We start from the raw sequence: 18688 nt of genomic DNA on the forward strand, positions 1-18688 counted from the left end.
GAAAGTCGAAATGTTATGGCTTGATATATCTCTCTCTTCAGATAGCATTCAATTATGAGTACACGTCTATTTCGTTATAACTCAAGTTTGACATATTCATTTGGTATCATGTGATCTGCATTATTATGCAATGCAATAGGAAGTTACTCTTTTAAACTGAACACAACTGATTCAGCATCAGCAACTCAACTAACACAACAAATAGTAGAGCTATCACTATTAACACCTGAAAAAGTCTGCAAACACTTCCATCATACTGATTCGCACAAGTATTTAGAGGAAATAAAAATCCCTCCATTGTTTATAACAGAATATAGGCATAATGCATCTATCCTTCGACTTTTCCAGCAAGACTTCATATTATATTCACTGTGATATATGCAGGCACAGGAACAGATTAATCAAAAGTTCTCTGATTTAATAGGTAAGAAACAGATTGGAAGTTGTCAAAACCCTGGCATGTATGTGCTGTTAAGTCGCATATCTTTCTGTACTCAGAGACATAGTCCAAATTAGAGAAAAGCAGTGGATAGCATTCACTGCCCCCCCCCCTTTTAGCTAACATATTCATATTCACATGGTTCAACAATCAAACCAAGATAAGGAAGTATACTTTGAGAAATGTCACCCCCAGCCCTCCCCTCATCATCAGAAGTTTGAACAGAGAAGCCTGCTAAATAAATGACATGGGACACAAACTTGACAGCCTTGCTGCCATCTATGTGTGGATCATTATTTTCCCCTGAAACAATAGCTGTTACTTTTATTTCTGCTTTGCGCCTCAGCTCACTAGAGAGCTTTCTCAGTAACACACTTCCGTTGAGGAGGACAGGCTATGTAAGCTAATGAAATTAACTACGGGTGGCCAGGCCACTTGGCAGGGATTTGTGCCCGAAGAAAGTCAGGGGAAATCTGAGCCTCCAGCTCCAGATTTGGAAAATGCCGTCGCAGTGGGGTAGGTCTGGAATTCTATAATTTTAACGAGGCAAATCTGCCAGCCTCGCCTCTGCTGGACTCTGCTGTTACTGTTCAGCAGAACGATTCATCTTGTCTCCTGGTAAATCAAAGGCCACAGGAAGAAGCTCACCCGCGCTGAGCCCCCGCCCAGGGGCCAGGACAGTAAACCTGCCTGAAACCTGTGTCGCTAAGCCTTTGGGTCACACTGAGAAGGACATCCCCATAGTTTAGCGCCCACTGGGTCACAATTAACACGATTCCAATGGGCTTTTAAGTCGTTGCCAGAGATTCAAGGCCTGAGCACAAGACAACCATTACAGAGCAGCTCCTATCGGTGTTTCCTTTTGAATTCTATCATTTCAACATTATGATCGTTCCCGTCAGAGGTTTTAGTTTCTAATAAATAGTGCTACAACGCAGGACGTGACCCAAACAATCTAGATTTCCAGGGCATGGCAGAGACAATGGATTCATCACAATGGATTCCAAGCAATGGAGAGGGGAGCCCAGCAGCCATCTTAACTAACAGGGGAGCCTCTTGGAGCTATTAATTTACAGCCTCGTTCCTGCGCTTTCAGACAGGAGTGTGTTATCTGATGTTTCTACATACACCTGTTTAGAAATTACAGCTGGAAAAGACATCGATCCCGTCACAATTTGCATTCAGTACTTCGCGACTCATGGTGTCGGTCTTTTCGACTCAGCTGTGAGCTCTGAGAGAAGAGTGATACTTTCTGATTTGCTAACCACAGTGTCTCCAACACACGGCACCGGGGCTTGGCACAACATGCAGAAGAAGACATTGAAGAAATGAGGAAAGGAACTAATGAATGAATAAAAACAATGCGTTGTCTAGACGGGAGGACAACCTTCCAGGTGGCCTGATCTGATTCTCTGGTGGCGCTGAGACTTCCATTGCCCTTTAGGTTTCATAACTAACCTGTAGGTAACTGAGAGCTACAAAATAACGTGAAGCCCGAAGTTGTGAAGGGTATGAGATGTTATGCAAGTTACCCTGCCCCACATGCAAATTATATCTATCTATATATGGATTTAGTTAACGGTGATAAAGACATAGATATATACTAACAGGCACAGGAGTTCTCTGGATCCGGGGCCTTTTGCTTGCAAAGCCTTAGCAGCATCCATTCTTGACACCCCCATTTTCCATGAGCCCACACAATAGTGCCAGATGCCCCTGCATGTGTTAAAGCTGCACAAGAGAGGAACCCCAAAATTCTGAGACGTGAAGCTCAGAGGATGGCTGGCACCTCTTCTCCGCTCCAGAAAGTGAGGAAGGGGAGGGGCCCAAGTCCACGTGTTTGTATCACTCTCAGAATGTAAGCAAATGCTGCTGGGGGAGAGAAGCCTTGAAAACTCTCCAGAGAAATTCACTATCTCTAACTTCCATGCCATAGTAACAGTTAATTATCCTCTAACCCAGGCATTCAGATTATTTTTCTTAGAAAGCATGTTTCCTCATACATAGTTCCTGTCTACAGACAAGGAGACTCTACCTGGTGGAGATGTTCCGATGGCTGCCCCCCTCCACGGCGGCAGAAGCCAGTTTTGTCTCCATTTGCACATTCTTTTCACTATTGCTGGTATGTACATGCGTGTCTGTTCTTTGGAGTTCCCGTTTTAAGTGGCTGTAACATCTTACCAGTTTCCTCATTGGTAATGTGTTATACAAAATCTTTAAAATGTGTTTTTTAGCTTTTATTTTTATGTCTAAGAGCCATGGTTTTATTTATTTATTTTTAAGTATCCTTTACCCACTGCAAAGAGAGTCGTTTAGCTAAGGAGACACAGAGAAATGAGTCAGAAGAGGTAGCTGAAATAGGCAGAAAATCTATTAACTTTAATAAATACACTAAAAAAAATTGGAAAGGCAGTTTGGGTCTACTGGTGTCTCTCCCTGAGGAGAGTTCCAATAATATAAATTGTATGTAAAGCAACTGAATAATTAAGAGCTTGATTTATCTTGGGCTGGCTGCTATTTTTTAGCGTGGTAACAGTGTGGAGGGAAAACATGCTGTTTAAGCAACACAGTTGCAGAGCGCGTGTTCCTTCACACTAATGACTGAGGGTGATGGATGCGATGTGGACCGCGAGAGCAGGTAGAAAGCGCTGCGCCCAGGAAGCGGGCGAGGAGGCAGGAAAACACACCGGAGCAAAACGGTGTCAGCTAGGCTGCATCTGAATCATCAGTTAGTTATTATCTCTCACGGCTAATAAGAAGGCCTTTGTGATGGAAATCCCTGAAGGAAAAATAATGTCTTTATGTGTACTATACTGTCCAGCTCTCACTGGAGGGTCCGTATCTCATAATCACCCGGGGAGCTTGTTAATGAAGCAGCGACCCAGGCCTCGGTCTAAACTTCCTGACTCAGTGAAACTAGAGCTAGGAGGCTCGGTAGCTGTGCAGTGGGCAAGGGTGACTGCAAGCCACACAATTGTCATTTTCACAAAAGGGTGAAAGCCTCTGCTCTAGCCCTCATCATTTTTCCCCCACTGAAACAACTGTCTGCTTGAAATGTTTGATGAGGAACTTCTTGAATATAAAACTATCTCATTTTAGATAAAGCAGCGGCTTTAGTGGAGCAAAAAAGGACCCCTATATTTCTATAATGTCAGACACTTGGATTCTTATTGGCCTGGCCAATTATTTTTAAATTATAGTTAGAATACTCTGTTTGGAAAGAATTTTCTTTTTTAAAAAATTGAATTTATTGGGGTGACACTGGTTAACAAAATGATACAGGTTTCAGGTGTACAATTCCACAACACATCCTCTACATGCTGTGTTGTGTTCACCACCCCAAGTTAAGGAAAGAATTTTTAGTCTTTAACATAGTTTGGGGAAGTGTCCATACAAAAGAGATTGTAATTTTTTTTAGGTTGTAATGGTTAAAGGTATTAAGAAGTGAGCTACCAGTGGAGGACCCTCACCCGACTGTTCTGTCACCATAACCTTGAACTCTCTAGTCTTCAAAACTGTGAGAAATAAATTTCTGTTGTTTACTAGAGGCCCGGTGCATGAAATTCATTGACAGGTAGGGTCCTTAGGCCTGGCGGGTGATCAGGGCCAATCGGGGCCTTCCTTCATTCTACGCCGCCCCCTGGTGGTCAGCGCACATCATAGCAAGTGATCAAACTCCCTTTCTCCCGCTCGAACTCCCGAGGGGACACTTTGCATATTAGCCTTTTGTACATATAGATAGGCTACCCAGTCTGGAACTTTGTTAGAGCAGCCAGAATGGGCCACAACAGACAGTGTCTCCAGTGTTTGTCTGAGTAAATAGATGCCACCTGTTTGCATTATATGAAAAAAATCTCTAGACACATTCTAGAGTAATGTCCCCCCAAATCTGTTCCTCAGGTTTACCTCCATCTGCAGTTTTTAGAACCACACATTAATACAAAGGAGCTGTGCCCCCATGCTCAACGGCTTTCTCTGTGTCTCATCTGAACGTGTGACAGAATCTCAAACATAAATGTGTGGCACTGAGCTCCCGAGTTTCCCCTTATTTCTGACACATTCCAAATTACGGCAACTCAGATGTGGTGTTGTTTTTTGCTTCTTTTGTGTTCCCACACTTGGCACATACAAAGAGAAAATGGAACCTCCTCCCTCATCTGCCTCGTTGTTATCCAGCGCAAGCCTCCATCACCTGCTCTCACCTGTATTCCTGCATTTCTTGAACTATCTCCAAACAGGGTTCCTAACTCTTTTGATAGATAGACAGATATTGACTTATATAGAAAGAAATAGGGGTTTTGACAACACCTGTGTATGTCTTACAGTATGTGTGTAACCCATGGCGCATATATACTTCTTTCCACCCCTGCTCCTGAAGAGGCATTTCCCAACATAGGAGCAATTATAATCCTATTAAAGGAAATCAGATTTCATCCACCATTGCTTAAAACCCTCCAATTTCTCATCTCATTCAGAGTAAGACCAGAGACCTTACAAAATTGTCTGGACCCCATGATTCTTCGCCTCCTGCCCCACCCAAGCTGGTTCTTCTACTCTCCTCCTCAACCACTCGGTTACGCGCCATAGTCCAGCCACGTGGGACTCGCTGTTTTCTGAACACGTCTGGTAACATCACCCCTCTCAGGACTCAGCAGTTGCTCTTTCCACCGCCTGAAAGTCTTACCCCCAATATTCACTGCCTGGTTTGAGGAGTAAATCCACCTTTCCAAACCCTTCCATTTCACATCGCCTTTTTCTGTTGTCTTGCTCCACAAAACTCTAACTTCCTGACACAGCATTATCCATAGGAAATTTTCTGAAATGTTGAAGTAGGTGGCTATTGAAGAGTTAAAATGTGAGCAGTGAGACAGAGGAACCGACATTTAATGTAATCTTAATTTAATGAATTGATTTAAATGTGTAAAATTTATTTTGATTCATTTAGTTTTATTGATTTTAATTAAGTCTGAATCTAAGTAGGCACTTGTTTACTAATGGCTACTATACTGGATAGCCCACTTCATCTAGAATCCATTCCTTTGTGTTTGATGATGAAGGAATCAAGATTCTTTTTAAAACTTTAGACACAATTTCCCCAGCACCACTGGTTGTAAAGGAATCTTGATCCCTTCCATTTGGCTGCTAATCCCTGTGCCAATCACACACTGCCTTATTTAGCCTGTCAGTATAATGTCTTCATATCTGGCAGTTGAGTTCTTCAACTTTATTCTTCAAAATTAATTTGAATCCTCTATTTCCTTCAAATCTGTTGATACATTTTAGAAACTGCTTGCTCATTTTCACCTAAACACTTACAGAACCAGCAAACAAACAGCCTGCTGGAATTTTAATGTAGGTTTGCACAGAATCAATGACTACTTGGGAAAAATTGATATTTATACCATATTGAGTTTTCTAATCAATGAAAATTTTATATATATTTCTCCATTTATTTAGGATCTTAGTTGATCTCAAGATCATTTCATACTTATCTATGTAGAAGCCTTGCACATCTTTCATTAGATTTATTACCATGTATTCAAGATTTTTATGCTATTAAAAATAAATGTAAAATTTCATTTTCTAATTGCTTATTGCTGGTGTGCAGAAATCAATTAATTTTTATATTACTAGTATCCAATAATCATCCTAAATTTTAGTAGTTTACCTGTAGATTATTTAGACTAGTCTTAATACATAATCTGGTCATCTACAAATAATGTGAATCTTAGCTCTTCCTTTACAGCACTCACTTCTTTCATTTATTTTTCCTGCTTTACTGCACTGACTAGGACCTCCGATACCATAAAAAACAGTGATAACAGCAGACATCCTTATGTGAATACTGGTAACAGTAAACCTTTCAGTATTTCACCATAAACTGTGTTATATATTTTGGGATATTTGTGGGGAGTCTTTAACAAATTAAAGCCATTTCCTTCTATTGGTAATTTATTTTTTTTTTTATCCTGAACAGATGTTGGATTTAATCAAATATATTTCCATGACTATTCATTCTTATTTAAGTGCTAGAGGCCCAGTGCATGAGATTTGTGCACTGGGGGGAGTGGGGGTCCCCTCAGTCCGGCCTGCGCCCTCTCACAGTCTGGGACCCCTTGAGTGATGTCTGCCTGCCGGCTTAGGCCCAATCCCCCTGGAGGTCGGACCTAAGTCACCGGTCAGAATCCCTCTCACAGTCCGGGGCTCTCCCAGTCTGGAACCCCTTGCTCCTTACCACCTGCCTACAGTGGAGGCGGGAGAGGCTACTGCCACTGCCTCTGCACTCTCCAGCTGTGAGCCCAGCTTCTGGCTGAGCAGTGCTCCTCCTGTAGGCGTGCACTGACCACCAGGGAGCAGCTCCTACGTTGAGTGTCTGCCTCCTAGTGGCCAGTGTACATCATAGCAACCAGTCATTCCAGTTCAGTCAATTTGCATATTACGCTTTTATTTTATAAGATGTGTAAGTAAAGAATTCAAGAATAAACTTCATGTTTACCTACATTAAAAAAGTAAATATTTTTCAAGGCTTTTACATGCTTCAATTTCTTAGAGAATAAAGTCTATCCTTTTTGTTTCGGGACTTAACGAAATACATTTATTATTAGATGTTCTATACACACACCACATACACAGAAAATAATGACAACATTGTAAATCACTATTATTAAACTATTTTTAAAGATTTATGTTAGTTCTACTGAACAACATACATTTTAATCAAATTGCAAATTAGGTCAACTTTCTACTTGCTTCATTTTAATTTTATGTGTAAAGCATTCATGCAAATATTACCATTAAATGAAAGCTGATTAACTCACCAGTCATATTGCAATAGAGAAGAAATGGTTCTAAGGGACCACTTCCATCTGAGTCTATATAGTAAAACCCCGAAGTATTTCCTCTGTGCTTATAGGCTTCACATGACTGCTCATAGATAGCTGTAAAAAGATGGATCATCATAAATGGAATAGAATGATAAGTATATTACTGACCCGAAGAAAAGGTAAAACATACTTTAAAACAAAATTCATTCTTTTTTAAAAGAACTGGTATGGATGAAAGCAGATTAGATAGAAAAAAAGGAGAATGAGGCTGTATTTTATGACTTTTTTATCACTAAAGGAATATGAGAATACTCAGTCAAAATGAAAATTCAGTTTATTTTTATATTAGGTAGAGCACAAAAGAGAAAGTAGTTGTTTTAAATGTTAAGACACTTATAAGTATAATTTTAGACATCCATCCAAATGGATCTTTCAACATCCATAATAACCTAATATCTGAAGTACAATAGTGTAATCTCCTTAAATCATCTGCTGATAGCCACAGCAATAGAAAAGTTTCAAATAATGTTGTAACTATTCTCCTTTCTCGCAGAAAATGATCTATAGATAAAATCCTATTTTATAAAACAAATATGATTTATAAAGCTCTTCAACAATAATTTAAGAAATAATTTACAAAAGAAACTTTCTATAATATTCTGTAATGAGAAATCAAGATAATTAAAATTCAAAGCAGAAGAAATATTTATATGAAATATGTCCCCAAGTGGATGCAATGTATTTTGATCCATAATAGGATGTTTTTCATTATACAATTATATAGTTTCCTTGTACAAGGTTTGATATTAACACCTGTATATATCGTATAATCTCACTGAACACTTGGCCAAATGTACTGATAATTTCCATCAAGCTTCTTAGTCTGTGAAATGAGAAATAAATCATCCCCCGAATGTCCTTCCCTGATCTATTCTAAATTTTTGAAAATTATGTTAATGAGTTTTAGACAATATGAAATAATGTAACTAATTTGCTCAGTGTTACAAAATTTCAGATAATCATGCAAAATTACTTCTTCATTCCTCCACAGTCTGATGGTTTTATTTTTTCCTATTATGTATTACACAGACGAAAATAGAAGCATGGATTGCTTTCCAGTCATATTTTCTAATAAGAAGTTTTAAAAGACTCTATTCCTTCCTCTCATTCTACTCATGCTAAAGACAGTGATGGCTTCACAATAACCAGTAAACAACTTGTCATCCTGGCCCCATTTCTCAGAATGGTTATTGGCAAAAAACAAAACAAAACAAAAAACACTAAAAAAACAAACCTTCATTTAGACTATTTGCTCAAGAACCTAGTAACTCAATAATTGGGTCAAATTGTGGGCCACAGATGGAAATATCTTATTTATTTATCATTTGGCTTTTATCCTCAGAGCTGTTTGGGTTTATATTTAAATTCAGTCACTGATGCCTGGCTGGAGTGGCTCAGTGGTTGAGTGTCAACCTATGAAGCAGAAGGTTCTATTCCCGGTCAGGGCACATGCCTGGGTTGTAAGCTTGATCCCCAATAGGAGGTGTGTAAAAGGCAGCTGATCAATGATTCTCTCATCGTTGATGTTTCTCTCTCTCCCTCTTTGAAATCAATAAAAATAAAAATAATAAACTCAGTCACTGATAATAATTAAAGACAAATAATGAGTCCATCAAAATACATTCACTTGACTTTCTGTGTTGAGTTAGTTACTACCATGGGATGATGGAGGATATGGAAATTAACACAGACTGTCCCTTCAATAGCTGGGTGAGCTGGGTCGAGAATTTTGGCCTCTGGTTACAGTGAGATGTGACTTCAGGGACAGCAAGCATTCTTCATGATCTTAGATCTTAGGAAGCCTCGGTAAGGTGATGCCCAGGAATGACCCGGCTGCAGCCCTGAGCATGACCTCTGAGCAGCCCCCAGGGCTGGAAGCCCAGGCTTCCAATCTCAACTCTGGCCAGAGTCCAAAATAGTGCCCAGTGAAGAGACCAAGACAGGTTAGGCTGGTGACTGTGAATAATGCCCTTGGATCTCCTCATCATATGAATCAAAAAACTGTATGACAGAATGGCATGAGTCTTACAACACACACAAACATTTCATCAGAACAAATGCATTGCTTATGATACAGGAAAAGAGTATTGGTTGTGATCCCAGGCAGGCGTTCACATCCATGCTGTGGCTCAAACTCTTTAAGATGCCTCAGGAAAGGTGATTAATCTCTCCCTGTCACCTCAGGAGTAAATTAGGGATAATAATGGTACCTACTTATTAAGGTGGCACTCAGAATTAAATGATTTGGGACAACTAGAAATCAACTGGATGCTAAGACCTGGGTGTGTGCCCTCCAATACACGGTTGAACATACATGGGCATATATTCACACAGCAATGAAAAGGGAGATAGAATGAGGAAGTCAGAACAGAGGCAAGAAGAGGTGTGTCCGGCTTACAGTTGTGGCAGGTGGCTCCTGTGTAACCCGTGTTGGCACAGTTGCAATGAAAGGTGTTCCAGGATTGGGAGCACTCCCCACCGTGTTCACAGTAGTTGGGCAAACACCTAAAAAAAGTGCAGACACAGTCACTATTTTTCACTCTGAGATAAAGAAAACTGATCACATGTCCATGGTCCTGTGAAAGGAGAATGTCAACCATAACATGAAGAGTAAATTTAACATGACTAATGGTTACTCCGTCTGTCATAAAAGCACGTTAATCCCAGAACTCAACCTTAGGTCAATGAATTCATCAAATTTCAACCAATTCTCGGGCAGTTGTGGCTGCTTATTTTTCAACATGTCTTATTCTATTGAACCCTTTCTCTTTGCCTAAGTAACATTATAACCAATTCAGTATGTTGTCAGAAATATCAACAGCTTACATAAAATAATGTTTAATCATACTGATTTACTACACTGATTATGTAAAGGAAGAGAAAATAAAGAAAAGAGAGAAGGAAGTAGGAGGGAAGGACATCTTTATTCACTTGTGTCTACATTCGGGAATATGGAAGGTATGTGGTATAGACCAGTGGTCGGCAAACTCATTAGTCAACAGAGCCAAATATCAACAGTACAACGATTGAAATTTCTTTTGAGAGCCAAATTTTTTAAACTTAAACTATATAGGTATGTACATTGCCATTAACTTAATTAGGGTACTTCTAAGGCTTAGGAAGAGCCACACTCAAGGGGCCAAAGAGCCGCAGTTTGCCAACCATGGGTATCAACAGATTCCAAGTACTGTGTCAGGGGCTCCCAGGATATTTAAATGTTTAAGAGAAAGACAGGCATACATAGAAGCACTGAACAGACTGTGAAACCACAGAGGGAAGGTAATGCCAAAACATCCCTGCCTAGTTCCATGGCCCGTGGGTGGGAAGAGATCAACCAAAGACCTTGTATGCATATATGCATAACCCATGCACACAGACAAAAGGGTGGTGAAGGCCTGGGGTGGGGACTGGGGGCGGGATGGGAGAGGTCAATGGGGGAAAAAGGGGACAGGTAATACTTTCAACAATAAAGATTTTTTTAAAAAAGAGAAAGACAGGCGCACTCAGCATCTATCAAATACCCCGTGACTTACTGCTCGAGGCAGTTCACTTTCAATATTAGATACTAATCACATTCCTTTAATGACACCCTCTCTTTGAGAAGCTGAACCTTTAGTAGTTGATAAAAAATAAGAATCACGTGAAATCAACAGTGAACAAGGCATGAGAGCGGCAGTGTCTGTTCTGATCCCAGGCTTTGAAAAGCTGTACAGTACCCAACAGTAAACACGTGCCATTACCAAGTAATCCATTGTTTTCAATTAAACATTTTTAATTAAAAAGAAAAATATTAAAATATATATGTATATAAGTGACTTTTTCAAAGAGTTAATACATTGTTAGGACAGAAACACTAATAAAGTTGTTTGGACCCCAAATGCTTTTTATAATAAGTCCCGCGCGCTAACCGACTGCGCAACTGGAGCTCCCCCAAATGCTTTTTAAATGAAAGTAGTAGGTATATATTTTGGCTTATGATACAGTGAAAAAAATTACTGAATGATATAGTGTATGCAAGGCTTTAAATGTTCTAATTTATGCCAGATTTAAAAAATAAATTAACCACAAAACCTGCCAAGAATGTATTTAGGATGGCCTTTCTGCCATCTCTTTTATTAAAACTGAGGATGCAAACTTCAAGTTTTGCTTATAGGATTTTTCCAACTTTAACTGAAAATAACATTATTGATTATTCTTGATAAAAAGTAGATGTCCAATGTATAGAAATCAAACAATTCAGGAAACACTAGAAAAGAAATATCATTTACAATTTCAACGTATAAAAATTTCCACTGTAAACATACATGTTTATGTGTTTGTGCGTATATATGCGTTATTTATGTGTATGTATATGTGTGTATAATCATAACATTCATGTTATTTTACAACCTGTGTTCTAAAAATTCAAAAATATATGAGTATTTTTCCCTGCCAATTAAGTTTACATATATTTTAGCATTTTTATAGATTCACGGGAATCCATTCAAAGAATGTTTTGCTATGTATTTAATACCTAAAGCATTTCAAATCAGTAACAACCCAGAAGAGGAACGTTTTTGAAAATTAAAACAATAACAATCCTATCTGGTCATCAGAAGAGGACAAAGCAATCTATTCCTTAACAGACCTCAAACCATATTTTAAAGGGGGGCAGACATAAGGTGCCAACCTAAATTTCTAAAGAATGAATCTTTAATTATTGTCATGCATGTGTTATTTCTAACTGATCTGCTACAAAAAGATTCAGATCCATATTCCGTGATTGTTAGTCAGACGCGACTTTTCACATTTTTTAACTACAAAGTGAAAACACTGGATTGTGGATTTTATTTCAATTCATCATATAGTAGTTCTGTTTGACTATTAGTTGTAATCTATAGCAAATCACATTATTTAGTGAAGTACTGTTTCTCAGTAAAAATTCTAAACAATTGTGTTGCACACTTTTCTCTTCACCAATCATTCCAGTAAAACAACCCATGAACCCATTTTCTTTATCATTTTCCTTAGCCTTTTCCATCATTACCTGCCTTGCTGGTGAACTTGAACAAACTATGTACAGACAACAACATTCCCCAAACTGAAGTGATGTGTACAGTTTTGGTTTAACCTGATTCCCTGTCCATTCCAAAAAAATTTCAAAACACTTTGATACAATGTAAAACATGGCTAGAAAGGATATTGAAGTAAAAATCTATACAATAGGATCACATGTAGGAAAATTGAATAGGTAGATGCCGATGGGTCCGACGATAATGGTAACCACCTGAAGTCAATGGTGGCCTTCCTCAGTCAGCAGGTATTCTTAAAAAGATGATGTCAAAATACACCTAATTCTTTTGTTTAATAAGTGCTTTAGGTCCGAGTGATTTAGTTAGTTTTATTCCCTAACGACTGTCACCCACTGCCCCAGCCCACTGGGGTTTCTGCCAAGACATGGGGACATGGTCATGGGGACATGGATGCAGCTCCCTCTGCAGTTCTGCCCTCTCCCCTCGGTTATCCCCACCCAGGTTCCCTGGGCGTAGGGCCACCTCCCCTGCAATTCCACAGCAGACAAGGGGAGGGTTGTGGACAAGTGTGGGTGTGTTTATGTGTGAGTATGTATAAGGAAAATGTGTGCGTGTAGTAAGTGTGGGAATGATCTTATGAGTTTATAAGTGAGTGTGTAAAGATTGTGTGTGCAAGAGATAGTGTACTTATATATGAGTGTGTGTGTGTATGGGTTAATGTGTGAGAAGGTATGTGAATGTATGTATAAGGAGCATGTGGACATAAGGGTTGTGCATGGAAGGGAGCTTTGGGATATGTGTGTGATGAGCACATGTGTGTATGTGTGTGACAGAATGCATAATATGAGCATGAGCACATATATAAATGTACAGCATTATGCATAGATTCGATCCAACTTAGTCACAGTAAAAAAAGCAACATTGTTTTAATTCCTATCAAATTATTAAATATATTTTAATGTTTCTGTTTGTTTTTCATTGCAATTTATTAAACCATTAAATTCTGCATTTATTATACATCAACTACACATTAACCACAATGCATGTTAATGTGCACCAAGGCGGGGGTACGGCCTGGCAGGTAGACAGTTCAGAGGGACTTTCCCAGAATCAGAAGGCTCAGAGTTGATGCTGGGCTCTGCCTCCCAGCCATGCCATCTTAGCCAACCTCTCTGAGCATCTGTGCCCATATTTGTAAGAAATAGATACAATTAAGGACAGGTTCTTATGGTTTTTATGAGGATTAATTTAAATACATATTAATTAATTTAAGATTAATTTTAGAACATAGTCACTGCACAGTCTCACACATACGTACACATTCATAAAGTCACTAGCATACCCAAAAGCTCCTTATATCCTTACACAAATACCCACACAATCTTCACATATTAACGCATACACATGCACACACACAAGCACACATTCACACAGGTCCACACCATCCATACACGCTCACACACTGTTATAAGGTCATTCCCATACCCTTTATGCACACACACCTTCTTTACACACAGACATTTACACACATACAAGTTTAAATACTAATTCAGGGAGAAGTTACGTTAAACACATATAAATTTATAAAATCACTGAGACTTAGCTGTGAATTTAATAAAATACTCACAGATATATATAATACTCTTTCAAGTAATTGTAGATGCATTTTGATAAATCAATACATATTAATATAAACAATTACTGGACTAGGAATAGCTTTTTTATCCTGCATTTTGTTTTTTATTGTGTGTGTATGTGAAGGTAATTATGTAAAATAGTTATATAACAATGAATGGCTGGCAATGAGGATATGGATGATTTTATTGACTTCATTACACCTTGTATTTTACAATTTTAAAAAAATAATCATGTCTTGCACTCATCGTTTCCAAACATTTATTCTTATTTCTCATTTTGACTGCTCCTCAGAGATAGTTAAAGACTTAGAATCTAGATGCCTATTTGAAAGATTCTGGAAAATATTTCTGACACTTTGCCAAATTACCTTTCTTTCTTCCGTATTCCTTTCCAGTTTCTCCCTTTCCTATTTCAATAAAACTTCTAAAATAATAAATAAATAAATAGTAATTCATGCTAAGTGCTTAGCATAGAGCTAGTATACAGATTTATTTTTAAAAGACTCTACTTAATAATGCTTTGGAAGCTATGTCAATAGGTATAGCATGTAAGACCAAAATAAATTACTAGAATCAGCCCTCTGTATCTAACAGTTCTGTGGATTCAACCAACAGGGATGGAAAATATTCGGGGGGGGGGAGGAGTTGCTTTGCTGCTGACATGTACCAGGTAGGTAGTTAGGCCTACGATGGTTGCATCTGTATTGACCATGTACAGACTTTCTTTCTTGTCATCATACCCTAAATTATACAATATGCCAGCTATTTTACATAGCATTTATATAGTATTAGCTATTCTAAGTAATGCAGAGATGATTTAAAGCATAGGGGAGAATCGCATAGGTTATATACAAACACCATGCCATTGTATATAAGGAACTCGAGTATCCGCAGATTATGTACCTGCAGAGGTAATGGAACCAATCCTCCCATGGATACTAAAGGATGGTTATATCTATATTTCTTATGAGTATAAGAGAATGATACATTTGGGAATTTAAAAGGTATACAAATGTAAAAGTTACTTTTACTTTTGCTATTTTTCTAAGATTGCTAGGGTTCCCCTGACCCTAAAGTATTTCTTTAAAAAAAAAAAAAGCGTAGTCAAGACCTCTGCATAGTTTGCTATTTCTGAAGCCCTTTTAGGGTGTGATATTGGAAGCATATATTCTCCAACTGTACTCTGTTTCTGAGTCTGACCTCCAGAAAGCAGGCAGCTGGGGTTCAGGTGTAAATGGCAGGTCCGGAGCCACCACCCAGGAGAAGCATGGATCTCCTTGTACCCACACAACTGTCTGCAGTCTGAGCCAGTCAACAGGACTATCCTTCATGGGTGAGCGACCAAACCTCCCCCTGGTCCCTGATGGCTGTTACCCATTAGAGGTGGGGGCTCCCTGACTGTGTGTGAGCCCCACCTCCAGGGAGCAGATCCAGGGAGCCTTGCTGTACGCCCTCCTCAAAACTGGGATTCAGGGTCCAGAGCTGATGTGGTTGTGACTATGCAAAAGCTCACTGTCATTTAAGCCCCAAGTCAAGCCATTGAGGTTCATTGTGTAAATTCTCCCTTTACAAATCACCTTTCATTATAGAAAGACTTTTTTTTAAAATCTACAAACTGGGTTAAATAACTAAACATGTATTCATGGAAAGAAATGGTACCCTTCTAATGCATTGTTAAATAAGGTTAAAATTATTTTTATAGACATAACAATATGTATAGTGTTCAAAACAGGACCAATAGACACTGATAGACTAAATGGTCTCTCAGATAGAAATAGATAAGTGTTTGTGTTGATAAAATGTTTCATACAAATAAAAAGTTACTTTTAAAATTCAGAATTTACTCAAAATTTATACTACACCCTACTATAGGATAGGGACTAAGTTTCTCACATGGCTTAATTCTTTTAAGTCTGCAATGGTCATGACATTCCATTGAACTCCATAACTAAAGTTAGCAGCCTTACTACTAAAGCATGACTGAAAAGATTCTTTGGGTAAGGTTGAACATGCCTAAAGATACTTTAAAATTATTAACTATCAGTCATCATTCAAAAGTTGCTTGTCCTCTGCAATTAACTCCGAAATCTTGCACCACCATGCCCTGTACTGGAGTCCTACTGAAACTCCTGGGTGAGCCTTACACCTTGATCTACACTACAGCTCCAGACTCTCCCATGGGGCGGGTTCCTTCTCAGATTCTCTGCAGAGAAGATAGTAATGGTTTTTGAAGATACATGAGGAGCATAGCAACCACTTCCATTTCTGTGCCTGTGAAAACACTCCTCAGCTATCAGGGAGCAAGAGGCAGGTTGATAACTAACCAAACAGGTCTCTGATTTCTTGGTACCAGACGATCAAAATAATTGTTAGTGTGTCCTGAGCTATTGAGTTTAATGATATATTTTTATGCATTTGTAGCCACCTAAAATTATAGCAGCATCAACATTATCTTTTGTGAACTGGGAGCATGTATCCTTGTAAACAACATGGTCACATGTTTTCTAAATTTTTTCATTGCAAATATTAAGTATAAAACTAAAAGTTTATTTTTTTTCTTATTTCTAAAGTGAACACAATAACCTATTTCCCATGGAAAAGATGATGGTGAAAAAGAGGAAAGAACAAAATGTTTGTTTTCTATATAAATTTTAATCTGCCACCAAACATTTGACAATGGACAGATAAGAATAGGAGTGAGATGGTCTGACCTGTCTGTGATTCCACAGGAGTCTATCTGAAGGTCACTGAAGTTCCCCAGGGTCCCCTGCTGTACTGAAATCAGATCTACCACTTTGTTGCTGATAGAAATGCGTCTCATGCATCCCTGAAATCCACCAAGGGGATTTTTACATTTGGATCCAAAGCTGTTGTCCGGACAACCTGATAAAAACAAAACAAAGTAAAACCGAGACACACCAAAATGAGTAAAAATTCAGTGTCACAGAATACTTCATTAAAAAATAAAACAGGCATTTGATTATTTTATTAAAAGAGGGAGAAAAGCCCATTGCAGTTATCATTAATTTGATCTCACTTACAAATTTCAATTTATACAATGTATTTATCTTTATTAGCATAGGATTCATAGGAAATTACTAGTTATAATAATTATGTGCAAGAATACTGACTTGATTCAAATTTTAAAATTATGCATGTATTAGCTCCAGAACCCGTTAGTCAGCAGTATTAAATTGTATATAATTTAAAGCCTGGAAATTAGCCTTTGGAACACAAAAGGAGTGGAAAGGATGAAAATGTGCACTGTAGAAAGAAAAGATAAATGCATCAATAATAGTGAAATACCTTTGCATTTAAAGCTACCTATTTGGAAAAGAAGTTATATTAACTTAAAATAAAATACCAAATAAAATAATTAAATGATTTATTTTAATATGCATACAAGAGCCAAATATACATGCATTTTAATAAATCATAATGGCTTAATGTCAAAAACATTTCACAATTGGATTTTATTTATTCTTTGCCTCATAAAAGAATGTTCTTTTATATTGACTTTTTCTAACATTTATCTAAGACCTGTTACTAATTATTTAAATAATAAAGAACTATAATATTGACCATTATTGTCTGGAATTTAATAATGTTCTAAATGTTTGTCTACCCAAGTGAAATAAATAATTTTATGGAGTATGAACACATACATTATACTTATGCATCTTTCATTAATCTCTCTTTGCCGCTATGGTTGTCAACCACTATTATAATTTCAAAGACTAAGAAATGAATCAGCAACTTCCTAATTCGGTACAATCCAAGCTGGTTTTCTACCTGGGAATTTACAGTATCATTACATACTGTGACTGAGGATACTTACCCTTAATGCTTTGTTTTCCTAACAAAATGCATTTATATGGCAATTCAAGGCCAGATTCATATTCAAAACTGTTATCAGACACAGTGAAATGTTGTATTTTAACCAACGGAGACAGTGAAGTTTCAAATTTAATTGATCAAGAAAAGGTAATGAAAGCTCTTTGAGTATCAATTTATAGTGCATAGCACTATATTTGCCGTGTTTAAATTACCTCTGTGGTGTAGGATATGGATACCGTATCTCTGTTTTCTCGATGACTTATTAAGCAATTAAGGATGTTAAAATAAAAACGGAGAGGATAATAGTTCAATATTATTTGGGGCAACCACAATATGCCAGGAATATAAACAGCTCTGCTAATCTCCTTTTCTCCAGGTGGTGTTTCCTGACACATTTCAAACTATTTCAGGATAAAATAAATTACGCAAGATGCCTGTAGGAAACAAAACTAAAGAAAACTTGCAGTCACAAGGGAAGGTCATGGAACTTTACAGAAAGCACACCCTGTTATCACAAGGCCTTTTATAGTCCTAGCCACAGTGTTTAACAGCAAGAGATGCTAAGAACAAAGAAAGGTTCAAGGCAGGTTCGTCTCATCATTCTGTAATAACAGGTGTCACAAGTTCATGTAATGCAACAGCAGAGAGAAGGGTAGCACTGAACCCGTCTGAAACGAAAGTTCCAATCTATGAAGATTTCTGGGGAATACTTAATGCTGAGTTAATGGATGGATCCATTAGTAGAGGCAGTCAGCATGTGAAAGCACCTCGGAGGGTGACAGATAAATTATCACTGAATGTCACTGTGCCAGAGTGAGATGTCAGGTTTGACTTCCTGGTGATGCAGCCAGTTCAGTGGGTGGATAACGTTTGATCTAC

The 18688-nt window shown here is 38.1% G+C and overlaps 1 protein-coding gene across 1 annotated transcript in view; it reads right to left on the reverse strand.

The window, feature by feature from the left end:
• CNTNAP4 (contactin associated protein-like 4) overlaps positions 1 to 18688 on the reverse strand; it is a 246043-nt gene that overhangs the window by 55730 nt on the left and 171625 nt on the right. Inside the window, exons 10-12 of the mRNA XM_015558780.1 lie at positions 16684 to 16855; positions 9722 to 9828; positions 7258 to 7377 (exon numbers count right to left, since the gene is read on the reverse strand). Coding sequence (XP_015414266.1) covers positions 7258 to 7377; positions 9722 to 9828; positions 16684 to 16855 — 399 coding nt within the window. The remainder of the gene's footprint in view (positions 1 to 7257; positions 7378 to 9721; positions 9829 to 16683; positions 16856 to 18688) is intronic.

This window comes from Myotis davidii, unplaced genomic scaffold (assembly GCF_000327345.1).
Source record: "Myotis davidii unplaced genomic scaffold, ASM32734v1 scaffold453, whole genome shotgun sequence".
In the NCBI taxonomy this organism is placed as follows: Eukaryota; Metazoa; Chordata; class Mammalia; order Chiroptera; family Vespertilionidae; genus Myotis; species Myotis davidii.